Below are 23,288 nucleotides of genomic sequence, written 5' to 3'. Positions count from 1 at the left end.
TATACCAAGAATTGCCAACTATGGCCGTTTGGCTCACCACTTGTTTTTATAGTTTTATTGGAATATAGCCATGCCAATTCATTTACATACTATGGCTGCTTTTATGTTAAAACAGCAGAGTTGAGTCGTTTGGCAGCAGAGATGGTGAGCCTGGAAAGGTTTATCTTCCGGCCCTTTATAGAAAGTTTGGCAACTCTGATCCATACCATAAGATACAAACTTGCCGCGAGTCTTATTTTTTCATTATGTTGGTCCTAGTCCTTGACCTGCCTGCCCCTCCCTGATGGATTAGAACTGCACAAGTGTGATACCCACTAGCTACACGTTACTATTTACATTAGTTAAAACTAAAAATTTCAAATCTAGTTCCTTAGTCACACTAGCCACATTCAATCTGCATATTAAACAGCCCATCTCCGTTACTGCAGAAAGTTCTGGGCAGTGCTGAACTAGAAACCCCTGGGGGCAGGAACTGTGTCTCTGGCTCAATGCTATAACCGCAAGGATTTTTCTTACACAGAATTTGCTCTCAAAAATTAGTTGGGTACTACTGATAGGTCTGAGAGTCTTCACTTCCAGACAGTTTCCAGATAACATCTCAGTCAGTGTTGCTGGGCCTGTGACCACACTGGGGAGTGAGGCCTTAGAGCACACAGCAGATACTGGTTAGTGAGTGTCCTTTAATCTGAAACAGAGGAAACCTAGCCAACCACCAAGGCTGTAGCCGTGGTATTTGTTAGCAACGCCACGTGTTTCCAGTGACAGGAACTAGCTGATCACAAATGCCTGGCACACAGAAGGCTTAAAAGGAAGTCCCAGACGTGGCCACCCTGCCTAGTGAGCATCGCTTTTCTTTTTGAGAGAAAGGTAAGTATACAGATACCTTTTGAGTTGTTCAGCCAGCACTAAAATGAACCTTACCTTCTGAACCTCAATGATTTCTTTTCCCAAATTAATAGCGTAACATATCTGCAAAAAAAGAAAAGCAGTGTTTGGCAAAGGCAGAAAAGGATAAGAACTTTAGAAGAAAATGTGACTCTGAAAGTATAGTGAGGTCACAGTCTGATCACATCACCACGGAGGCAGAGGATCTGGCTGCAGGAAGTTCGTCAGATGGGGCTTCGGAACACTAGCGTCCACCTGTACTGGTCTCTTGTTGCCACTTTATGTTAAGTGCAAACTGACCTTATTAAACAGTCTAAAATTCTTACCAGGTACTTTTTTCCTTTCTCTCAACCATATTTAGCCACTGCATGTTCATACACACAGTGCTTAACAGATACTTCCTGAAAGAAGGTTGAATCATTTTGATTAATTCCAAGTAGCAAAGGCAGCCACAGAGTTTCATACTAAAGAACGGTTTAGATGTACTTTCCTCACATCTGCTTCCTTGGTTTCCTCCCTGAGAAAAGATTTTCTCCATTGTAACTTTTAAAAATAGAAATTTAAGGTGAACTGCTTTTTAACATTTCCTTATCTCTCCTAAGCAATTATATTTCACCATTAAAGTTCTTCACTCTTTTTGCTTGATAGGTACTTTCCATATGGAAGTTTTACTCCAGTTTTCAGTGGGGCCTTCGTAGGAGGTATTCTTAAACTCCTCAGTGGGGACCTGAAGAGTAGTTAACTAAATGTTGAAGAGGTTTGTGCAAAATAACCCTTTAAATATCTCTGGACTGAAATATTTGGCATCTTCAGTCTAATGCTCTCCCAACTGAGCTGCTATCTCGGCCACCTTTGTGGCATCTTAAGATGAAGAAAATAACAAGACCTTTTCGCCTTCTGAGTTGCTTTCAAAAACATATGTGCTCAGAGACTCTCCGCCTGTGGATTCAGGCAAGCGGACCACAAAGCCAACCAGTCTCTTGTTTTCTTGATGAGCAGCAAACTGGGTGACACTGGTGAGTTCAAACTAGAAAAAAACAGGAATAGACTATTACTATGCAACAAATGAATTAGGGTCCCTGGCGGCTCAGAGGTTTAAGCATCTGCCCGCAGTGCGGAAGACCTGGGTTTGATCCCTGGGTCGAGAACATCCCCTGGAGAAGGAAATGGCAACCCACTCCAGTATTCTTGCCTGGAGAATCCCATGGACGGAGGAGCCTGGTGGGCTACAGTCCATGGGGTCGCAAAGAGTCAGACACAACTAAGTGACTTCACTTTCACTTTCCATAAAAACAGTGCACACTACTGGTGATGTTTAATTGGCAAGTAAGTTTTTTAAGTGCACAGTGTGTTTCCAGTGACCACAAAGGTGAGTTAGAGAGTAATCACTACAGTCAGCATGCAGCAGGGTACTTACATTGGCCCTTGTTACTTGAGTCTGGGGATCTATCAACCTGAAATTTTAAGAGATTCATTATATCACAAATGTTGGATAAAATTATATTCTTAGATGAGTTTGTAGAACTTCAGCAGGAAACCACACAAAACTTTAAATATGAAAACATATTTTCATATGTTTTTGTCTGGTTGAGGGCAAGGTGAGAGCACCATGGGACCATCCAAAGGGAGTGAGTGCCCTGGTTTCTGCCTTGACCGAACCTGTGCAGTTAAACCTCAGGACATCTTTAATGGAAGATGATGGCAAATAGTGGATTTCACAGCATTTTAGTGCTTATCCAAAGAGGCAGCATTACAATTCTCCAGAAAAATTAACATGGATGGATAATACTCTGCAGCCGCCGCCTCAGAAATTCCTATCAGCCTGTTTCTCTTAAAGTACCAGAACCATATACTTCTCAGTTTTAACAAGTTTTCTCAAAAACATGGGGTAGAGGTGAGAACAGTTAAGGGATTTAACAGAACTGTTCCCTAACAGAACTATTCCCAGATTTAACCAAACTGTCAGTTTGGGTGTAGGAGGAGTAACTTTAGGAAGGTATTCTAGATACTCTCTTAAAAGGATTTTAAGCATCATCCATGTCTGAGAAAACTACCTTATAGAATTTACTGTTATTTTATAGATACAAATTTCTACTTTCTAAAACATAGTATTGTGTATGTAAGTTATTACTGATGTGCTGTTTCATAAGTGAAAGTGAAATATCTATTTGCTTTGTTAAAAGATGGTTATAATTCTATTTATATGGAATGTCCAGAATAGGAAAATCTGTTAAAACAGATTAGTGGCTAGGACTGAGCAGGTTGCAGGGGAAAGGGAGTGACTGCTAATGGGTGTGAGTTTTTTGGGGGGGGGATGATGAAAATGTTCTAAAACTGGGTGACAGTTGTACAAGTATGTACATACTAAAAAACACTGCAAATAGGTAAATTATACAGTATGTAAAATTATATTTCAACAAAGCTGTCTCCTACCCCATGGTAACAGTTTGAAAAATATACACTTATATTTGTTAAAGCACAATATTTATCATCAGAGGGCTCAAGACTAAATTCCTGAATACTAACTTTTATCTTATGCAAGTTACCCTGACTTCTCTCATCTGCTTCGTAAAACTGGGATAAGAACCTCCGTAAACTTCAAAGAGGTGGTTAACAAAATGTGCATGGAATTTTAAGCTACAAAGCTAAATAATAATTTATGTCTTCATTAGTCAGTATGAATTTAATGATTTTTAAAATATACATCATAAGCAATTTCCCTTAAGTTGGGATAACCAAAGTATTTTGTAAAAGTTTTCTATAAATGGAAACTTAAAACTTATAGTTTACTGTGTATAACAGGTAACCTGTATTTGCTTTTAAAGATCTGATTTTCTGTGTGACTTCTAAAAACTTACGAATTCTCATATAAGGATGTGTGTGTATGTAGTGGTAAAATACACCTAACATCAAATTCACCATTCTTGATATTTAACACATCACAGGATTGAACAAGCATCACCATTATCGAGTTCTACAACAGCTTCATCACCTCAGAGGGAAATTCTGCATCCGTTAGAGCAGTCACTTCCCGTTCTCCTTTCTTCTCAGTTTTTGGCAGTTCTCACTAATCTTTGTAGATTTGCCTATTCTGGGTATTTCATATAAATGATCATACAATATTGTGGCTTTTTTGTGTCTTTCAATTAGTATAATCTTTACAAGGTTCATCTGTTGTAGTAACTTTATTTTTTAAAATTTATTTTTAATTGGAGGATAATTGCTTACACTATTGTATTAATTTCTGCCATACATCAGCATGAATCAGCCATAGGTATACATACGTCCCCTCCCTCTTGAACCCCCATTTCTTTTTAAGGCTGAGTAGTATCCCACTGTACATATATACCACATTTTGTTTATATATTCATCTTTTGATGGACATTGAATTATTTCTCTACCTTTTGGCTATTGTGTATAGTACTCTCATATGAACACTTGTTTTAAATTCTTTTGGCTATCAACCCAGGAATGGAATTCTATGTTTAAGTTCCAAAGGAACTGCCAAATTACTTCCCACAGTGGCTGACCCATCTTACATGCCCACCAGCAATGGGTTCCAGTTGCTTCACATACTTGCTTACACCTATTTTCTATTTTTTTAAAATCTATAGTCGTCCTAGTGGGTTATGAAGTGGTTCTGGATATGATTTACATGTTAGTTACTAATGACATGAGCATATTTTCATGTGCTTTTGGCCAGTTACCTATCTTTGGAGGAATAGATAGTCCTTTGTCCGTTTTTAAACTGAGTTTTTCCTTTGTTCATTTGTGAGAGTTCTGTGTATTAGATAAAGGATTTGAAAATGTTTTCTCCCATTCTGTGTTGTCTTTGCACTTTTTTTGGGATCGTGTTCTTTGATGCACTATGTTTTTTCCCAGTGCTTTTACATAAATTTCATCTTTTTGGTGGTGATTATAAGAACAATGAGCCAATGCCTATGAAAGGTCCAGGGCATACTTGGAGAAAAGCTTTAAATAAATGTAAGTTTTTATTCATAAGAACCTCATTCTCCAAGCAGGGCACTCAAACCCAGTGCTCTGGGACAACCCAGAGGGGTGGTGGGGGAGGATGGGGAGGAGGGTTCAGGATGGGGGACACATGTACACCCGTGGCTGTACGGCAAAAACCACCCCAATATTGTAAAGTAATTAGCCTCCAATTAAAATGAATGAGTTGTAAAAAAAAAACAACCCTCATTCTTAGTAGGTTTGTAACACATGAAAAGGACTGATTTTAATAAATGGAAGAAACTATATTCTGATTTTTGCCGAAGTACTGGTTAACTTTTTTTGAAACTTAACATTTATTTATTGAGCCCTTTCTATGTGCCAGTGATGGCTGTAAATGTTTTACATGAATTAACTCATTCCTCATGACAACACTATGTGGAGTGGATAAGGTTGTTTTCATTTTATAACTGAAGAACCCGAGGCACAAAGCTTAAGTAACTTGCTCAAGTTCAAACAACTAATAAATGCCAGAGTCAGGAATAAGACTCTAAAGCAGTGCTGCTGTCCCATAGAAATTTAATGTAAGCTTCTTATGTGTAATTCAAAAGTTTCTAGCAGCTGCATCAAGAAAAAAGTGAAAGCAAGTGAAATTAATATAATAGATTAAAAATACTACCAGCTAGACATGTTACTAACATAACAATTACTTTGCTTTCTCCCTGAGGTGGGTATGATAGTATGAGAGCTTAAATATTGGCATGTGTTGTACACTTCTCAGTTCAGATGAGTTAGGTTTCAGACGTTCCATGTAGCTGCAGTATGGACAGTGCAGGTCTTAATAAAACCTGTGCCAACCACAGCTTGACCACTGTTTGCCATCATTCATACAGCTCTCGTTACTTGAAACCCCAAATCATGTAGTTGATATGGCTTGGCTGCTTTATTTTCAGCCCAAGAAATATTAACCAGATTTTCCTTGTGGTGGTCTAGTTATCTCAGACAGGCTCATGGTCTGTTTTCACAGTTTTTAAATTTTTATTACACAGTACTCTGAGGTGAAAGAGAAAAAACAACCCCTTTCATTTGCAAGCTCTGAGAGACAGTAGCACTCAAATGACAGCATCTTTATGCACAGTGGGGTAGGATTCACTCACCTCTAAAAATACCAGTTTCTAAAGAAATCAGCTTTTGTCTTTAAGGGCACTTCTTTTAGCCAGTGTATCTTAAGAAATTGAAACGTGTTATAAAAAGCAAAGCAGAAACACGAATAGTGTCGTCACTTAATCCAATCCAACAAGTATTCTACTGTGAACATTCTAGACGATTAGAAGTGACTTAACAGGGAATTAGAAGCTGTAAGAAAGTCCGAAAATGAAACAACGTACCTCAGAGTCTGACTGGTGACCATCAGATGGGATTCTGTCATCCGGAAGATGTTATGAATAGCCCGAGCAGCCAATACTTGTCTCATTGCTTCGTAAATCACTTCCGTAGTGTTGTCTGTTTTGACTGCCATTGATCCCAAAAACCGAACTATAAACATCTGCTGCAAAAGAGAATCTGCAAGAGAGCATTTTCTGCTCAGGATCATGTTCACTTCCTGCCTGCCGACCCACGTGCTGGTCTGAGGACAGGCCAACATCAGGTTTTTCTTGCTTTCTGAAGGGCTTTCTAAAGCCAAAACTTCTCATTACTCTGATTATGTAAACCACAAACCACCAAAGCTCTGAATCTTCTATTGTCTATTATTTTGTCTGTTTGGAACTATTCATTAGACTAGAAAAGCACCTTTTTCTTCATCTATAAAATGAAACCAGATGAATGTCCTTCTAGCACTAAAACTCTACGTGACCACTAGTATATCATCTTACCTTTTCTCTGAAAATGAGCTTTTCCAGATAATAGAACATTCATTCATTACTTTGGCCTGCTGATAAAATCCTCTTATAGAAGAAAATGTATTTGAAGAAAGTAAGACCTGATGTTGGATCTCACTCAATTTATGCACATCATTGATTACTGAAAGGCAGTGATGACATTCCATAAACTCTGGGAGGTCTCAAACTGTTAACTTATTTGATGCTAATGAGCTTACAGTATTTGCTTCTTGATAATGACACATAACCTGACAAACACTAACAGCAATCACAGCTGGAAAATCATGAAGAAGGTTTGAAAGATCTTTTTTTTTCCTATAAGAACAATAGTTCTCCTTTCCACCATTTGAAAGTAAAAAGCCTACATTTTCTTCACTTGTCTTCCCTATTAGTATCCTAGCCCCTAAAAAATATCTGAATGGTGAAAAAACAAATTAGGAAAATATAACTGACATGTTATATAAACGGTTACTCCCATATGAAGATAGTTTTTACAAGTTTGACGTTTTCTGTATAGACCAGTAACAAATAACGTGGACTGTGAAAAGTCAGCTAGAGAGTCAGATCTGAGGCACAGCCTATTTAATAACATAATTTTTCATTTTTTTGCCTAAAGCTATGAGGAATGCCTCTTCACAAGTCCTACTTTTAAATAAGTGGCATTTCATTCTAATGACATTCTGTGGCTTCAGTCAGGAAGCTGTGTTAAAAAGGCCTTGCCAGCACTTCTAAACTGTCCCGGCTGGGAGCTGCAGCTCTGTGGGGCAGCAGGTTAGCTCTATCGGGTATGTTCTTATGCACCTTACAAGAATGTAAATCAGACAACAATCTGAATTATAATGAATTAAATAACTTTTATCCCCCCCCATATTTCATGTCACCTTCAAATTTAAGAATGAGTTATTTTTGAAATAGCATATTTATGACTCATCTGGATTTTATCCTCTTGGAGTCTGTTTTGCAGTAATGTGATAGCAGATTTAGATTCAGCAACATTGCTCTGCAGGAGCTACAAAAAGGTTATGGATGTGGCTAAATGGTACAATGCTTGCAGAAAATCTTGCACCCCTCAGTTTTTACGCTAGACCTGTTCTATCGGCATTGTGTCCTAATGAGTTTTCACACACAACATCTGTGGGTCATAATTTCAATTCATAGTTCAAGTCAAAGCTTTTTGGAACATGACTTCACATCTTACTTCAAGGGCCCTGATTATTCTCTGCTGGGCAAAGAAAAAGCACACAAAACAAGCCACTTACCTTCTGCTTCTGGAAATGTCGCATCCTCAGTTTCACCAAAGGGGTTGGTACGCCTAGGGGGACAGCCAGAGTCAAAACAATCCCAAGGGCTTCAGTTCAAAGAACGCTTAACACCTGAACTCTACGCCAGAAGGGGATGGTCTCTGGGGGTGGGGGGCGGGAGGGGAACGACATTCTCCCAGAAACAACCCCCCTTATTAGCCCATACCTGCCGCCTCTGTTCTGATCAAGGAATTCTGTAGCAGGAAGTACAATGTCAAACTGAATAGGTGTTCCAGGTGCAATCAGTTGTTCAGCTTCGGGTATAGGGACTGTTGCTTTCGGAACTATCTTGTCATTTTCCATCTCTGAACTTTTCACGTTCTGGCTGGGGTACAAAGTTGAAAAAAAAAATTTTTTTTAATGCCTTTTGACCTTAAGTTTTTACAATCAAATGAATATATGTCGAATGCCTATGTGACTTTTACAGGTAGATAAGGGAGAAGATGTAACTTACTCTACCAATAAATCTTTTAAGATGTCGTTCACGTCCATAGTTAAAATTCCTCAGATATTCCCATTACCTACAGCTGGTTCTGTGCATGACATTCCACATGATGCTAGACTGCTTCTTCTATTACCTATTAATTTCCTGTATCTTTCTCTCTTTAACGGAGGTTTCTGAGGGCAGGAGCTGTAGCTAAATCATATTTATCACTTGGTACACAGTAGGCACTCACAAATGTTTGCTGAATGAACACTACATTTTGGCCTAGCAGTCAACCACCTGGCTCTCCTCCTCCTGAGGGCCTCCCTCTCCCCGCCCTCTGCGCCCTCCGCTGTGCTCCTCCTGCCAACTCTGCCTCAGTTCCACTGCTCACCCACCCTCTCCTGCACTGCAAACAGCAGCTCAGATCACCCTCCAGCCACCAGGCCTTGCAAGCCAGCCTGACCCTCTCCCTCCTCTGCAGTCCTGCGTTTCTTCTCAGGAAGTCAGGACAGCCTTGGACCTCCGTGTGCCTCCGGGGCTTAGCACTGGACCCACACATGCGGTTTGGGGATTGTGGCCAGAACAGTACAGCACTGTCTGAACAGTGATTGACCCTGTCTGTTCTCTTCCCAGTGTCAGCATGCTGTAATTTAACCTTTCATATGTTTATAATCTTTTCTCCCCAGCTAGAGTGTAAATGCCTGTGAGGGGTAAAGAATGTAAAAGTATTTTGATTTCTTACATTATTTGAACCAAAAGAAGACTCTCAGTATCTTTCCATTCATTTGATAGTTTGTGTATCAGTATGTTGTAAGGAACTACTTTATAGTATCATCTGACAAATGAGCACAATGAATGGAAAGTGGACAGAGAAACAATAGACAGAATAGTAGATGATCAGTACAAGGAGAGACACTTAACCTCCACTGTTAACAGAAAAGGACCACGGCCTCTAGAGAAGCTGATGACCCTGACTGGACTCGGTCATCTGGTGGGTGAGCTAGATTGGGAACTGAGTCTTTCCCGCAGTGTCACACTGCCTTAGTAACCAGAATGACAGAACCACACCTGCTGTTCAATGCAGTCTTTAAGAGGGGAGTGTGATACAAGTGACTCACTGGAGGAAGGTGTGAGTCTGACTTCCTTCACAATCTGTCCCTGTCTCCCTCCTTCCTAAGCTCATCTCCTCTCTGGCCTCCCTTGGCGGACCATCACCTAGTTACACTGATATCCTTTCATTTCCCAAAAGACACCAAGCTCTTCTCTGCCATTCAGCCTCCACAGCTGATGTCGGGAATGCAGTATGTCTGGCTCTCTGCAAGAGAGGCTACTTCTCATCTCTTCTCAGTTTAAATACTATCTCCCCAGACAGCCCCTAAATTGGTCTCCTCTTTATTCTTTATGACAGCATTCTTATCTTTACCATAACAGTGCTGTCCTGTATTTCAACTAATTTACCTTTTGCCTGTCTTTCCCTACAAGTCTGTAAGTTTCATGCTCTAGCTCATTGCCTTGCCACATACTGGACATTTAACAAGCGTGTGTTGAACAACAGGATAAATGAATGAATATTAGATATAAGTAACTGCAGAATGAGTGAAGGCCACACATGAGATTTTCTTGGAAGTGAACAGCAATTTGTCTCCAAGAACACAGTTTCTCTGCTTCATTCCCTCACTCTCATCAAAACCTTTATCCTTAATGAGTTGACCCTAAGAGAGTACCCCACCCCTCCACTGCTCAGAGACCACCTGGCAGCTGTGTGTCACCCTTCCAATCTCTGGTCAGATTTCAGCCAGTTGGCTACAGTCATTTTTTTCTAGGGATTCTTCTATGGGGTCCTTTCTAAGAATGTGGTTTACATATTCTAGAACAGAAGAGAAAAATCAATTACTAAATCTGAGCTGCAAACTGTTTTTTCAGAAAGCCAATCACACCTAATTACTAACACTAACTGAATTTTGGCACTCCAGAAAGAGCGTTTTAAGAGTGGGAAGAGGTGGTCTCGGAGGTGGTCTAATTCATTTCATGTCAGAGTTGGGACAAAGACCTGCAGTGTTGATGACTCAGGGACATCTATCTGTGTTCAGAGCAGAGCTGTTGGTAAGACTACATCTCCTAACTCCAGCCTAGTGCATGTTCTCCACTCTGTCCCCCTCAGACTCGCATGGCTTTACAAAGAGAGGAGAGACACTGACCCAATCCGAGGCTCAGAGAGGAGCCCCACTGGCTGGATCTGTATTTCCGTTTCCATTCATAAAGTGCTTTCCTTAAAGCTGCACTTGATAAGCATGCTGCTGCTGCTGCTAAGTCACTTCAGTCGTGTCCAACTCTGTGCAACCCCATAGATGGCAGCCCACCAGGCTCCCCCGTCCCTGGGATTCTCCAGGCAAGAACACTGGAGTGGGCTGCCATTTCCTTCTCCAATGCAGGAAAGTGAAAAGTGAAAGTGAAGTTGCTCAGTTGTGTCCGACCCTCAGAGACCCCATGGACTGCAGCCTTCCAGGCTCCTCCATCCATGGGATTTTCCAGGCAAGAGTACTGGAGTGGGGTCCCATCTGATAAGCATGCTACTTGTGTGTAAACTGGTATCCTTAAATTAGGGCACTGGAGTGTTCTCAAGACTTGTTGCTTCTTCCTCATTTTTGTTTCCTTGGCTCAAGTTCTCCTCACAGGACATCCCATGGGGCCTTCTGCCCTTCTCTTCTCCCACCCCACCCACTCTCTCCTAGGGTCACCAAGCAGTCTTCCCACGCCGTTCCGACTGCCTCCCCACTTCTCAAAGCCTGCAGTCCTCCGCTGCCATTCTTTCACAGTTGGACTCAACCTGTCTTGTTTTATCTTGTGTTCTTCCTCCTCATGTCCCCGTGTTGGCTGTGTGAACACTGGCTCCACACTGCACAGCACTGAGACCCTGGGAAGTTACTTAATCACTCTGAGCTTTCTGACAACTTTCTTCTGGAATCACTGGACAGTATCTGTAAAACACGTAACGGGGTTCTTCCTACCGTGCTATTGGGGTGCCTGATACACTCATGATTTAACTCACCCTTTGATACCATGCTTTAATCAGCTTAACAGATAAATCAGCCTTCTATTATTTAACCAATGGAAAATCCCATTTAGATAAAGAGTGGCATTCCTAGAATAAACCCTAACGCAGCATTCAAAGTAAAAGGATAGCTGTCCATGTGAAAATGCTCACTATAAATGACAACAGCAAGTAAAGGAAGGGAAGACGACCAATGTATTGAAACAGACAATAATAATTAATGGAAGAGTGTGGCGTTAAAGCAACAATTATGAAAAATAAAAATATGAAAAATACGTATGTGAAACAAATGCACATATGAAAATACCACTGTATGTGCTGATAAGGCCTGCAGCTGTAACATGGACACACAAAAGGTGATTTTTTTAAATTATTTTTAAAATTTTTGTTTTGGTTCCGTAACTGTTGATACTGATACAAATGTGGGGAGAACTCCTGACTAGCAGACACACTCAATGCACATCCTATTTGCTCAGGCTGAAGCTGCATGGACCCCAGGAATGATGCTGATGTTGAAAGCTGACAGCTTTGAATCCTGGCTTGGCCCCCTGTCTGTGGTGTGACCCTGAGCAAAGTGTTTACCCTTTCCTGGTCAGAGTTACTGTTTCTGTAGTATAGGGCTGAACTGGCAGATCTGGAAGGATGAAATTTCTAGTACATGTGAAATTCCTAATACAAAGTTTGGCTCCACAAAAGCTACTTTTCTTTTGTCCTTTAGTTACCTGGGGCATGGACTTTCTTGTTTTTTTGCAAAGCTTGTAATTGGAGTCACTGCTTGGAGAGCCGTCTGATTCAACTTGATGGCGACTGCCTAAAAATCCACAGGAAACACTCAGGTCCAGGAGGTGGACGCTTATCTTTCACACTAAGAAAAGTGCTGAGATGCAGGTGGGGTGGCTGTGAATTACCTCTGGGTTGTCAGTCAGGTAGATCTGTCTGGAGATGTTGTTTATTGCACATATCCACTGCAGAGGACATAAACAAAACAAAACAAAACCAAAAAAAAAACCTGCTGAATCCCAAAGTCATCCACCATACTACAACAGAATGAAACAAACGAAATCTTTACCTCTTCATTTTCCTTTCTGCTTTCTGCCTGGAGGATTATTCCCCTGAAATAAAGTACATCTGAGTAAGTGCTGCCCAGATCTCTGTGACTGGGACATACTTCCCTCCCCTGGGCCTCAGGTTTTCCATCTCTACAGTGAGCAAGCTGGACTCAGACCTGCTAGCCCAAGGTCATGATTCTGCAGCATGGACCATCTTGTGGCCCTGCGTAGATGATCCAAGGTGGCCAAAACTGTGGCCTACCACTCCTCCAGCCACACCCAAAGAAGAACCTGCAGCCATTCCACGCCTTCCTAAGAACTGAATCTCTGCATGCCACGGACTGGGAGTAAGACACACACAATACTGCCCTACTTTCATAGAGGCATTGCTCCTGAAGGGACTCCACACCTGCCAGTTCCTGTGTTACTCATCCCATCTCTGGGAGCTGGGGAACATGGATCATATCCCTATTTCTTATCTCAGGGAAGTGAAGCCCAGAGGAATTTCATAACTGCCTGGGACTGTGACTAGAATCCAATATCTCCATTCCCAAGTCATTTCCCAACACCCAGGGAGGAAGGATGATGTCTAAATATGCTCTGCCATTCTGGGAGAAGAGATGGTCTACACCATACAACTCTGCTCCTTCCCCTGAGAATCTCAGCTCAGAAGCCCAGTGGAGAAAGGAAATGTAAGCAGAGCAGCTCTGAGCACAGGGCCACCCCTCCCCACAAGCAGGTGAAGCCCAGAACACTTCACGGGGCTCTGGACTCTGAAACAATTTCAGACCACTGCTCCAAGTGAGAGGGGATCCCGCTCAGACAGGGTCTACTGTGATGATATGAGGCTGTCACTGTGTAAGTGTGTGGTCACTTCTGGGCCCAAGGTGCACAGCAGTACGTGGGGACAGCGTGTTAATGAAACGACGCTGCTGCAGCCGAACGTCCTGCTCACATCAGCTGTGTCAGCTGGAGGAGTGGACTCCTCAGGCAGGCACCCACTTTCCCCTTTAGCTGCACAGCCAACCCCCATGATGCGGACACAAAGGCTTGTCTAGTAACAGGAAGAGCCTGGCACCACCCCTCTCTCTGAGTCTCTACTGATCAACAACTCCTTCCATCGCTCTCTACACATGTAGGTCACCCCTTCTCCAAAGCCACATACAAATCCTCCCTGGGACTTCTTTTTTTTTGGCTGCGTGGCATGCAGGATCTTAGTTCCCTGAACACGGATCCAACCTGCACCCCCAGCAGTGTTAAGCATGGAGTCTTAACCACTGGACCTCCAGGGAAGTCTCCTCCCTGGGACTTCTTATAAAAGGCAGGCTGGACTCCATATGGTCTTGTGTCCTTGCTTAAAGAGAACATAAAACCACCCTCCGGGAAGGTCGACATCACCCAGAGCGGGGCCTCCCCCAAGGAGGGCCAGCACAGAGTGAGCTAGGAGGCCCTCGCAGAGGCAGACTCACTGCCCGTTCCTCCCACATAAACCCGAGTGGCCTACGCTTTTCCATTGGGAGTGGTGATCTGGAAGCAGTATCGTCGGTCCTCACAGTCCACCGCCATCACCGAGCAGTTGTCCAGGTCCTGGATCAGGCCCCCAGCCACGGCGCCCCTAGGCTGGCACATGAGATTCCCGCCTTGGGTGAAGAAGTAGAGTCTCTCCCAGGTGGTTGAGACCAGCCCTGTTTTACTGTGAGAATTGAATTGTGAAAAGCCCATGAGCACTAGGAAGCATGAATGGCACCTCAAGAGTCTTGCTGCCTTTTTATGGGTATTGGTAGTGTTTCAGAAACGATGGGTTTCTTGACATTAAAGTAAAAGTGCTTTGAAAAGAATTCAAGTGCAAAGACTAGCAGGAGAGGGACAGTGCAGCCTGAATGAGTGGGGAGATGACAGGCTCTGCTGGTCCCAGGGCCAGCTCCAGGATGTGGGCGGGGACACCACTGCAGCCAGACTTTGCTTCTCAACCCAGTGTCAGCCATCTGACACTGAAAACCTGGAAGACCACTTCATTAGACTCAGAGCTGAACTGCTCGAATCTAGTTACAGAGTTACCAGGGTCACCTCAGCCCACAGCACATACCGCAGAATCCTGGGAACTTTTTATCAGACTGGGTTTTGTTCCAGCTTAGATGTTATTCTTGTTTTGTGGGCTGTTTACAAGAGAAAAATCCAGTTCCTGGCCAGTAACACCAGAACCTTGTGGAATGTTCTGCACAGAACTAAAGGAGATACGTGGCCTGTGATCTTGACAAGCTTTCCAGACTTTCGAAGAGCTCTACCCTGGAAGGAAAGCAGCGGGCAATTCCTCTTCATACCCCCTCCATTTGGGGGGCGTTGAATATATTTGCTTCATTCAGTGTATGGAGTGTGACTATGCATGGGGCACTAGGTTTCCTGCCTCAATAATGACAATTTCCAAAAATGGAAACAGCTAACACTGGAGTGCTTATACCTGCTAGGAATTACCTCAGTTAATCTTTGTAGCAATTTTAGGATGTAGGTTCAGTTTTCAGCTTTATTTGACAAATGAAGTGACCGGGGGCCCAGCCAAGCCAGGGTGTCTGACCAGTGGGAGTTCACCACTGCACCTGCTCTGCTCTTAGGCTCAGGTAAACCTGAGTGTCTCATTCATTTGAGATGGGCAATTGGAAGACCTGAAGGTTAAATGTGAGATTCAGTCTACAGAAATCTAGACGACTCTGAAAAGTTCCTGGCCCTCAAGACTCTGGCCTCAGTGCTGGGTCACTGGCACACTGCTCTCACCCACTGGGGGTCTGGGGAAGGGTCTCAGTGGTCTAGGACGATGACCAGTAAGAGCAGTCTACTTACAAATGGCCCTGGTGAGCAGGAAGGGGTGGCCTGTGGTGTCTTGGAGTCCATGTACTGGGTTCTTACTCACACGACTGTTTCAAGCCCATCTCTCGGTGCAGTTTGGGAGCTGGCCCAGGTCCTGTGTCCCAGGCAGGAGGGGCGCCTGGTGGGAGCTCTTCCCCACCCTCACACCTCCCCTGCCTTTGATGGGGCACGTAACAGGTGCTCTTCAGCCACTGCTAGGGAATACAACTTTCAGATGGGGGCGGGCAGAGCACTCTTACTTTCTAAGATTAAGGTAACCGGCCTTCTGGATGAGGTTCCTGTTGACCTGGGGTGCAGCCACATCGAAGTCTGGGGTGTAAACAGCTTCATCGAGAGAAAGTAATTCTTGCTGGGATGCCCTCATCTTCTCTGCTTCCACTTCTAGTTCCACCTGGATGCTTGAGACAGAAGGTGTCAAGTCAGTCACTTGTCACAGCAGATGGCGGAGCCTCCCCATGGCTTCCTACCTCACACAGGATACAAAAGGCTCCACCTGAGGCCCTGAAAGCTGAAGACCACAGGGACTCCAGTCTGTTTTACTCAAAGTGTTAACAGGACTGCTGTTTTCAAACAGAGCATAACTGAATAGCACTGGGTGAGGCCTGAATCCAGGTAAGCAGTTACTCTGCCGACACAGTGGTGTCCAGGCTCAGAACTACCAGGGAGAGTTTGAGAAGGCAAGCCCAACCTCAGGAGCCACAGGTGCTAGCAGCTGTGGAAGTGCCAGAGAGGCAAGAGGGAGACGGCCGTCATTCATGCACCCACCTACCCGCCATCTAGGCAGGAGTGGAGACGGCCATTGGAGACTGGAAAGCAACTAGAGCGCAAACACAAAGGCAAGGCCGATGCTTTTCCCTAGTGTGACAGCCACTCAACTGCCCAGAGATGGCCGGAGATGGCACGGGCTGGCGGGCCATAGTTTGCCCATGGTCTGGCTTTCATTTCCTTGTGCCCTGAAGTGTGGAAAACCTGGAAGCTTTACCTTGAAACAAGCAGCTGCCCTTTTTCCTCGATAAGGTGAGGCCCCAACAGCTACCACACCCAGTGAGGACAGCCTGGGTTATAAAGTCTTAAACACAATCTGCCAGGATGGTCCCTCCACCCAAGAAAACAAACTCTAGAGGCGCTGCTCCACTTCCCCACTGCGGTAAGGAGACAGGACTGAACTCCAGTGTTGACTTCAGAAGGAAGCCTGGGGGCCAGCGAGTCCAGGGTTTTAGAATGAGCTCCTCAGCATTTCCTTTCAAAAGCATTCTGCAGGTGAGTGAGCTCGGGCTTGGTCATTCCATGTTCTCCTCTTACAGGTTCAGTGTCTACTGGCTGGGTCTTGTTTAATGTTTCCCTGATACAAGCAGGCAGTCTGAGTTAATTTTGGCTATTTAGACATTTGAATGGAATGCCTGGGGCTCCACCAATGAACCTCATTAGTTTAACCTGCCTGTCACTGCCAAGGCTGAGACAAAGAAATGAGAAAAAAAAAAAATTAAGCGGTAAGGATTTAAAAAGAGGAAGCCAAACGTATACAGAACCTTGTAGGCTCATCAGCTTTTGTGAGAAGCCTCTGACGATCTCATGAAAGGTAAGCATGCTTTCCCCCAGGAAAGCCCTCATGTGAACCAACACAACATCGTGCACACAACTGCAGGGAGCTTTTAGTAGCTGTCCCCTCCCCTCCCCCACCCATGTGGACTCAGGCTCAAAAACTCTGAGCTAACACAGGAACTCAGGAACAGGGTAGAAAAGTCACCATCTTCAAATGTTCCCTTCATAGTTTTTTGTTTTGGTTTTGTTTTTTTACAAAATCATGTTTTATTTAATTAAAAAGTGTGTGTGAGAAGGAACCAATAAAAAAGGCTGAAGTGTTATCACTTCAGTAGTATTAAAAGTAGGATTAAAAGCAAAGCCCCTGGCACCAGGGGTGGTTTGAAATACCACCCATGTGGGTTCAGGCTGGGTTCTGAATCCTCCCACAACTGGATGGGAGGCCAGGCATCCATCTCCCGCGGAAGCACTGCAGAGCCCAGGGCCGCCACGAGACACCGTTCCCTCGGCCTCTCAGGTGGGCTGGCTGCTGACGTATAGCAGTGCAACATAGGCTGGCAGGGGGGGCAGCAGTATTCATCTACTCACCAGAAGAAAATGTAAGGGATAGGAAAATGATAATTCTTAATTGAATGCTTTCACTGTTTGAACCAGGAGGTTCCGGGGCTCCCAGGTTCAGCTGGGAACCCCACCTGCTGCCTCTGTTGCAAAATGCCTCGTCAGGCAGCAGAAGTGCAACTCACAAAAGGAGACCCAGCTCTCAGGAGCAGGCTGTGTGGCCAGGGCCCAGTCACGAGACTGTGGGAACAGCTGGTGCCCTGGTGACGGTTCAGAGAGACACCGACAAGGAGAGAGGACGCGAGCACTGCAGAGTGCCGGAAACGGGCACAAACGTCCTGCCCTCTGTTAATATAAAAATCTAGTCCACGAGAAAACCCTGAAGCACAAGAAGTTCTTGCAGACACAGAAAACCATGGGATTCTGAGAGTTAAGGCAGGATGACAGAGGCGGCGAGAGATAAGGGAGAGAGCGTTTTGCAGTGACAAGTTAATGGGCTCCCTATTTTCATTTTTTCCTGACACTCCCAGGGGTTCACAATCACATTACAAGGCAGGAAACTGAATTCAGATTTCACAAACTGCTTTCTAACATAATTATAAATCTAACGTGCATCAGCAATCAGAGGAAAAAAACAGTTTAGGGACTTTTACCAAGGAATATATGCTTTCCTAAACCACAACTCTCCCCGTGTTGCCCAAATAAATTCTACTCCTTGGCCTTTTAAAGATACTTTGAAATGCACATCCTCAAGAAAATGAACAACACTCATTTTTCCACACAAAATAAGATCCTCTACTTATATTTCTATTTTGTACACTGACTTATCAGTTATACATCTATATATACAGAGAGACAACATTTCTATATTCCAGGAATCGTGAGGAGTGCTCAAGGAACCGCACATCTGTGCTGTTAATGAAATGAGCCTGGCGTTGGTGGTGCCTGGGTGCCTTCCATGAGTTCACCAGCGGGGACACTGATGACAGGAAGCAAGGAGACTCGGAGCAGCCGCAGCCTCAATTAAACGTGGGCAGGACAGTCTGCATTTGCAAGGCTGAACTGCAGTTTGTTAAATGAATTTTAAAAAGGCTTAATGTCTTATTTATCTATTTGTCATTCACAAATGATGCTGAGTTTCCTGAAAAGCTGCAGCACTTCTGGCTAATAACCCCATTAGCTCTCAAAGAAAAAAGCAAGCCACTCTTCTAAACTGGACTCATAGGCTTATAACGTGAAGATCTTAAGAAGAGGAACTTGGACTTAATGGGAAAGTACCCTTGTGGACATTTTAATTTTTGTTTAGAATTTGTAGTAGATAGGACTCTGGCTCCATACAAGTCAAGAACTGCAGAAATCATGGCTTTCCAAGCACACTACTCATAAAGAGCACAGCAAAGAGATGGGTGCCGTCTCTGAGCATTTATGGAGTGGAGGCGGTCAGGGTAGGGGGCTCTGTGGGGCCCTCCCCTCACCTTGCAGAGAGACTGACTCAGGAGAAAAGATAAAAGGCAAAGGAGATTCAAACCAGAGCACAGCATTACCTTTGAACCATGTCTGCGACGGAGGATAAGAAGCCGTCCATACTCTGTGAAAACATCTCTGCTCCCTTCTTAAAAAAGTTAATCTGAAAGATACAATTATGACATTCTGAAAACTGTCTGGGAAAGGTGATTGACAAAACTCGTGAAATGTGAGCTTGACAGCACCAGGGAGGTTGACACTAGCGGGCCCTCCTGCCAGCAGCACTGGCTGCCTTCCAGCTGAGCCCCACCTCACCAGCCGAGTTAGTCCCAAAGCCCACAGTGCCTCGGAAGAGGGAGAAGGGTGGAGCCTGCTAACTCGCTAAAAGGTTGTGAAGACCAGAGGTAGTGTAAGTGCTTGGTACATACCCCTCTCATCAATAACTCCTACTGATAATTATTTAGATATTATCATCTGCCTTTTTCCTGTGTGAATTTAGAGTCAACTCTTCAGGGCCAGTACTAGGTCTTATTCACCCTTGAGTCTCCGGCAGCTAACACGGTGACATGCACAGCACCAGCAAGAAGCAGAGAAGCAGTGTGCAGCTCTCAGTGAAGGGAAGGCCACTCTGACTGCCTCTTCTCACCAAGCCACATGTGGCTAAGAACACAGGCTGGACAGACGGTGACCTGGCTGCCAGCTTGCAGAAGGAAAATGGGGCTGAAGATCCTTAAAAGGCCCTTCCAACTCTGACATCAACTTAAAGGGGATTGTGTGTGAGAAGGACACAGCAGGTCTGTGGCATTGGGTAGGTGCTGGACACTGGGGGTGGCGCTCTCCTGCTCCCCATCATTCTGATTTGGAAGCAGGTCTTGCCCGGGTGGTGGGCATGGGAATCAACCTTTCACCTCTAAGAGGATGGGAGGTGTCACTGATACAGTTCTGACATCCTCACGCCTGGCCCCCCAGACACCCTGGGGAGGCACATACACCAGTGTTCTTAGTTCTCACGGTACAGAAACACAGTGCTCGGGGTATTCCTAATGCAAGGAATACCTGCAGGGAGATGCCCTGGCTCCGTGACCGTGGACCCATACAGAGATAAACACTGTAAATGCCACTCTGAGTCCCAGAAATGTTAAACATCAAAGTCTGTTAAATGAGCATTCTACATTTCTGAGGACACAGCACGAAGGTGGCTTTTCCTCTGCTTCCCTGCCCCGAACTCCTTGGAATTGATACTCTAAGTCCATACCTCAGCTCCTCTACTATTCTGTAAACACTGAGGGTAGAGGCTCATGCAGTCCTTTAAACAACCTGATGGAAAGAAGGCATTCACCACCGGCTTATACAACCACATGATGTACGACTCACCCTGTAAATACAACTTTTTTTGTGTTCTCATGTACCTGTACACAGATTACGAAACCTCAATCTGTGGGCAGGCATCAAGATTGAATCATGGCTTAATTGGAAACCTGTTTATTGAGGGCCAGAGAAGGAAAAACTGGAGTCAAACCACCTTCACTAAAGGGGGTGGTGCTGAGAAGTCTCATTGGTGCAATATCATCCAAAGACCTCAGTCCGTGGCCCTCTGTGAACAGCAGAAGTACTGTGGTCACATGATCATCAGCTACAGAAGCAGATGCTCAGTGGGCAGTGGGTACAGAGGGCTGATGAGGCAGGAGGACAGCGAATGCTTCAGAATCATCCAAAGATTCACGGTGTCGGACAACAACCTCGTTTACAGGAAGAACTATAGTTTTTATCAGAATTCAAAAGTCTGCAGGGTGAGACTTTCATCCAGCCTTCTGTCTTGAAATCTGCATACTTTTCATATAAAAAATGAAACATGCCATCCTCTGTCCTCAAAAACGATGCTGCCACCACCCAACAAGGATGTGTGCTCTGCTCTGCCTTCCTAGGTGCAGGGGCTACACCAGCGCTACTGCACCCGATGTCTTGTCTTCCCCTCTGCGGCCAGGTTGGGAGACGTGCTGGAATCCTTGGCCGCGAAAGCCAGTGAAACCAGTCAGTATCAAACCCATCCTTCGGGCCTTGTGAGGACCCTCCTCTGACCAACCCAGCTCCCCAAACACTGACCCGTCAGGCCCGGAGCTGTTCCTCTTTCTGAGATGCTGAGTCCAGGTCCTTCCCTGACTCGGGGCCTCTAACTGAGAAGGAATTACTGCTCCAAAGGCAAGAACTGCTAATCAAGGAGGTCAGATGTAAGAAGAGGTATTAGCAAGGGAGTACTGGCATTCTCTAACAATGCCAGGACAAGGGCAGGGGCAGAGGGGCAGTATTTAGCAGAAGAGGGGAAGGCAGCAGAGTGTGAGTGAGTATACACGAGTAGACACACGTGCCCCTTCCGAGGAAGCTGGGCAGTGCCCAAGGATTTGCTGAGGACTGGAGCCCACAGCTGGACAGCGCTCATGTTTAGTTTAATCCAGCTTTACTCAGCTGACACACAGATTATATTGCTCTAGTTAAATATTACCTCTGAAGACATAAGCGGACCTTACTGTCCCCACCACTAAACAATGTAACAAACATACTGAGAAGAAAGCTGAGCTTAAATGTTTGAAGGTTCTCTCTTATTCTTTGTGAATGAAACGGATATTTTATTTTTTGGAAATATATGTATTTTTAAAATGTATTTTAAAAACAATAGATGCTCACATGTGGGATTTTTTTTTAAGTTGCTTTTTTCCTTCTCAACGTTTTGCTTCTTCACATTCCCTTCTGTTCCTAGAAGGTTAACTGAGAAGATTCCCAGGTATGTTTCTCATGTGCCCAACTGAGGTTCTGGAGCCAAGCTAAGTGGGGCAAATGCAGGGTAGGGGTGGAGTGTGAGGGATGGTGTCCCAGGTCAAGGCCCCATCCTGAAACTGTAGCCTCCCTGCAGACAGTGTTCAGTAGCCCGTGAAATGAGAGGAAGAAGCTGGATCAGTATTCTACAGAGACTTCATCAGGCAATGGCAACGTTTCCCCATGCCCCAGAAGCCAAGGTGCTGGCAATAACCTCAGCAAGGTTATCTTGTGAGAAGAGCCTTTCCTACACAGAATACAAAGGAACATGCGGAGTCCTGGTTGCAGGCCCAGTTCCACCAATCTGGGAGTCAGAGGCTTCTCAGAAAATTGGACCAGGCCTGGCTTTCATTGGAATCAGACACAAAGGCCATGCTGGCTCCTCCCCACGGGAGTCCTGGGAACAGGCCATTGTTTCCTGCACATGCAGCCTAACAAGTCCAGCTCCTGAGGACCCAGCCCCTCTGGAAGCTCTCCAGTGCTGCATCTAGTAGCCTCCAGGAAGGCTGTGCATCTGTGTTTCTTTCTCTGATGATGCTTCCATGTCTCCTAGGGGCTTTGTCAGCAGAACACCACCCTGTTCTCCACAGCTGGTCAGGTCTGAGGCCTCGGGGCAGGGGGACAGCCCTACCTGTCCATGGGCAAAGCCCAGCATGGGCTCCATCATGGCCACGCGCTTTCTGTACTGCAGCGCATTGAGGGCACAGTAGTACTGAAGGGAGGAAAGGTGCTGTTTTCGCCGGGCTGCGGCCACCTCCTTCACGATTTCAGCCTTCACCTGGTTAAGAGGGGAGAGGAAAACCAATGGCAAGCTGTCCAAAGCAAGCAGCAATTCTGTACGAGCTGGCAACTTCAAAACATGTTTGTTTATTCATTAGAGCAATATTTGTGACAAAAAACATAAGGTTCTCCCTCAAGTTTTTAAAAAGTCAAATTAAAAATTCCAAAATTAATGGCATCTCAGTGTTTGTGAGGGTGAAGACAAGACTTTCTGCTGGCAGCACTACAAAGAACTACAGTCCTTTAGGAAAACGATATGGCAGCATGCAATCACAGCCACAAACATTCTGCTTCACTCGTAAGACTGTATTCCCGGGAAATCATGGAACGGAAGTAAAAGTTATATATCTGAAAATATTCGATATTCTCTATGTGTGTGTGTTAGTCATATAGTCGTGTCCAACTCTTGGCGACCCCATGGACTGTGGCCCGCCAGGCTCCTCTGTCCATGGGATTCTCCAGGCAAGAATACTGGAGTGGGTTACCATTTCCTTCTCCAGGGGATCTTCTTGACCCAGGAATTGAACCCGGGTCTCCTGCACTACAGGCAGATTCTTTACCATCTGAGCTATATGGAAGTCCCTGATATTCTCTATAGCAGCTAAGAAGCTAGAAAGCATGAGTTAAAGAATCAGAGTCTACATCCAGGGCAAGGAGATCAAGTGCCTGAGTATATATGAGTCAGATAATCATATGAGGTATCAAGCTTAAGTTAGAATCATTACA

At 44.6% G+C, this 23,288-nt stretch overlaps 1 protein-coding gene across 3 annotated transcripts in view; it reads right to left on the bottom strand.

Annotated features, from left to right (window-relative positions):
• APPL2 (adaptor protein, phosphotyrosine interacting with PH domain and leucine zipper 2) overlaps positions 1-23,288 on the bottom strand; it is a 51,699-nt gene that overhangs the window by 1,455 nt on the left and 26,956 nt on the right. For all 3 annotated transcript variants that reach the window (XM_027541903.1, XM_027541907.1, XM_027541904.1), the window contains 13 exons: positions 22,414-22,560; positions 19,052-19,134; positions 15,647-15,805; positions 14,050-14,238; positions 12,566-12,608; positions 12,405-12,461; positions 12,219-12,307; positions 8,184-8,342; positions 7,976-8,028; positions 6,225-6,399; positions 2,303-2,339; positions 1,772-1,912; positions 922-969 (listed from right to left, as the gene is read on the bottom strand). In XM_027541903.1, the coding sequence (XP_027397704.1) occupies positions 922-969; positions 1,772-1,912; positions 2,303-2,339; positions 6,225-6,399; positions 7,976-8,028; positions 8,184-8,342; positions 12,219-12,307; positions 12,405-12,461; positions 12,566-12,608; positions 14,050-14,238; positions 15,647-15,805; positions 19,052-19,134; positions 22,414-22,560 (1,380 nt within the window). The remainder of the gene's footprint in view (positions 1-921; positions 970-1,771; positions 1,913-2,302; positions 2,340-6,224; positions 6,400-7,975; positions 8,029-8,183; positions 8,343-12,218; positions 12,308-12,404; positions 12,462-12,565; positions 12,609-14,049; positions 14,239-15,646; positions 15,806-19,051; positions 19,135-22,413; positions 22,561-23,288) is intronic.

Source organism: Bos indicus x Bos taurus, chromosome 5 (genome assembly GCF_003369695.1).
Source record: "Bos indicus x Bos taurus breed Angus x Brahman F1 hybrid chromosome 5, Bos_hybrid_MaternalHap_v2.0, whole genome shotgun sequence".
Lineage (NCBI taxonomy): Eukaryota > Metazoa > Chordata > Mammalia > Artiodactyla > Bovidae > Bos > Bos indicus x Bos taurus.
This window is presented reverse-complemented; position numbering and strand designations above follow the sequence as displayed.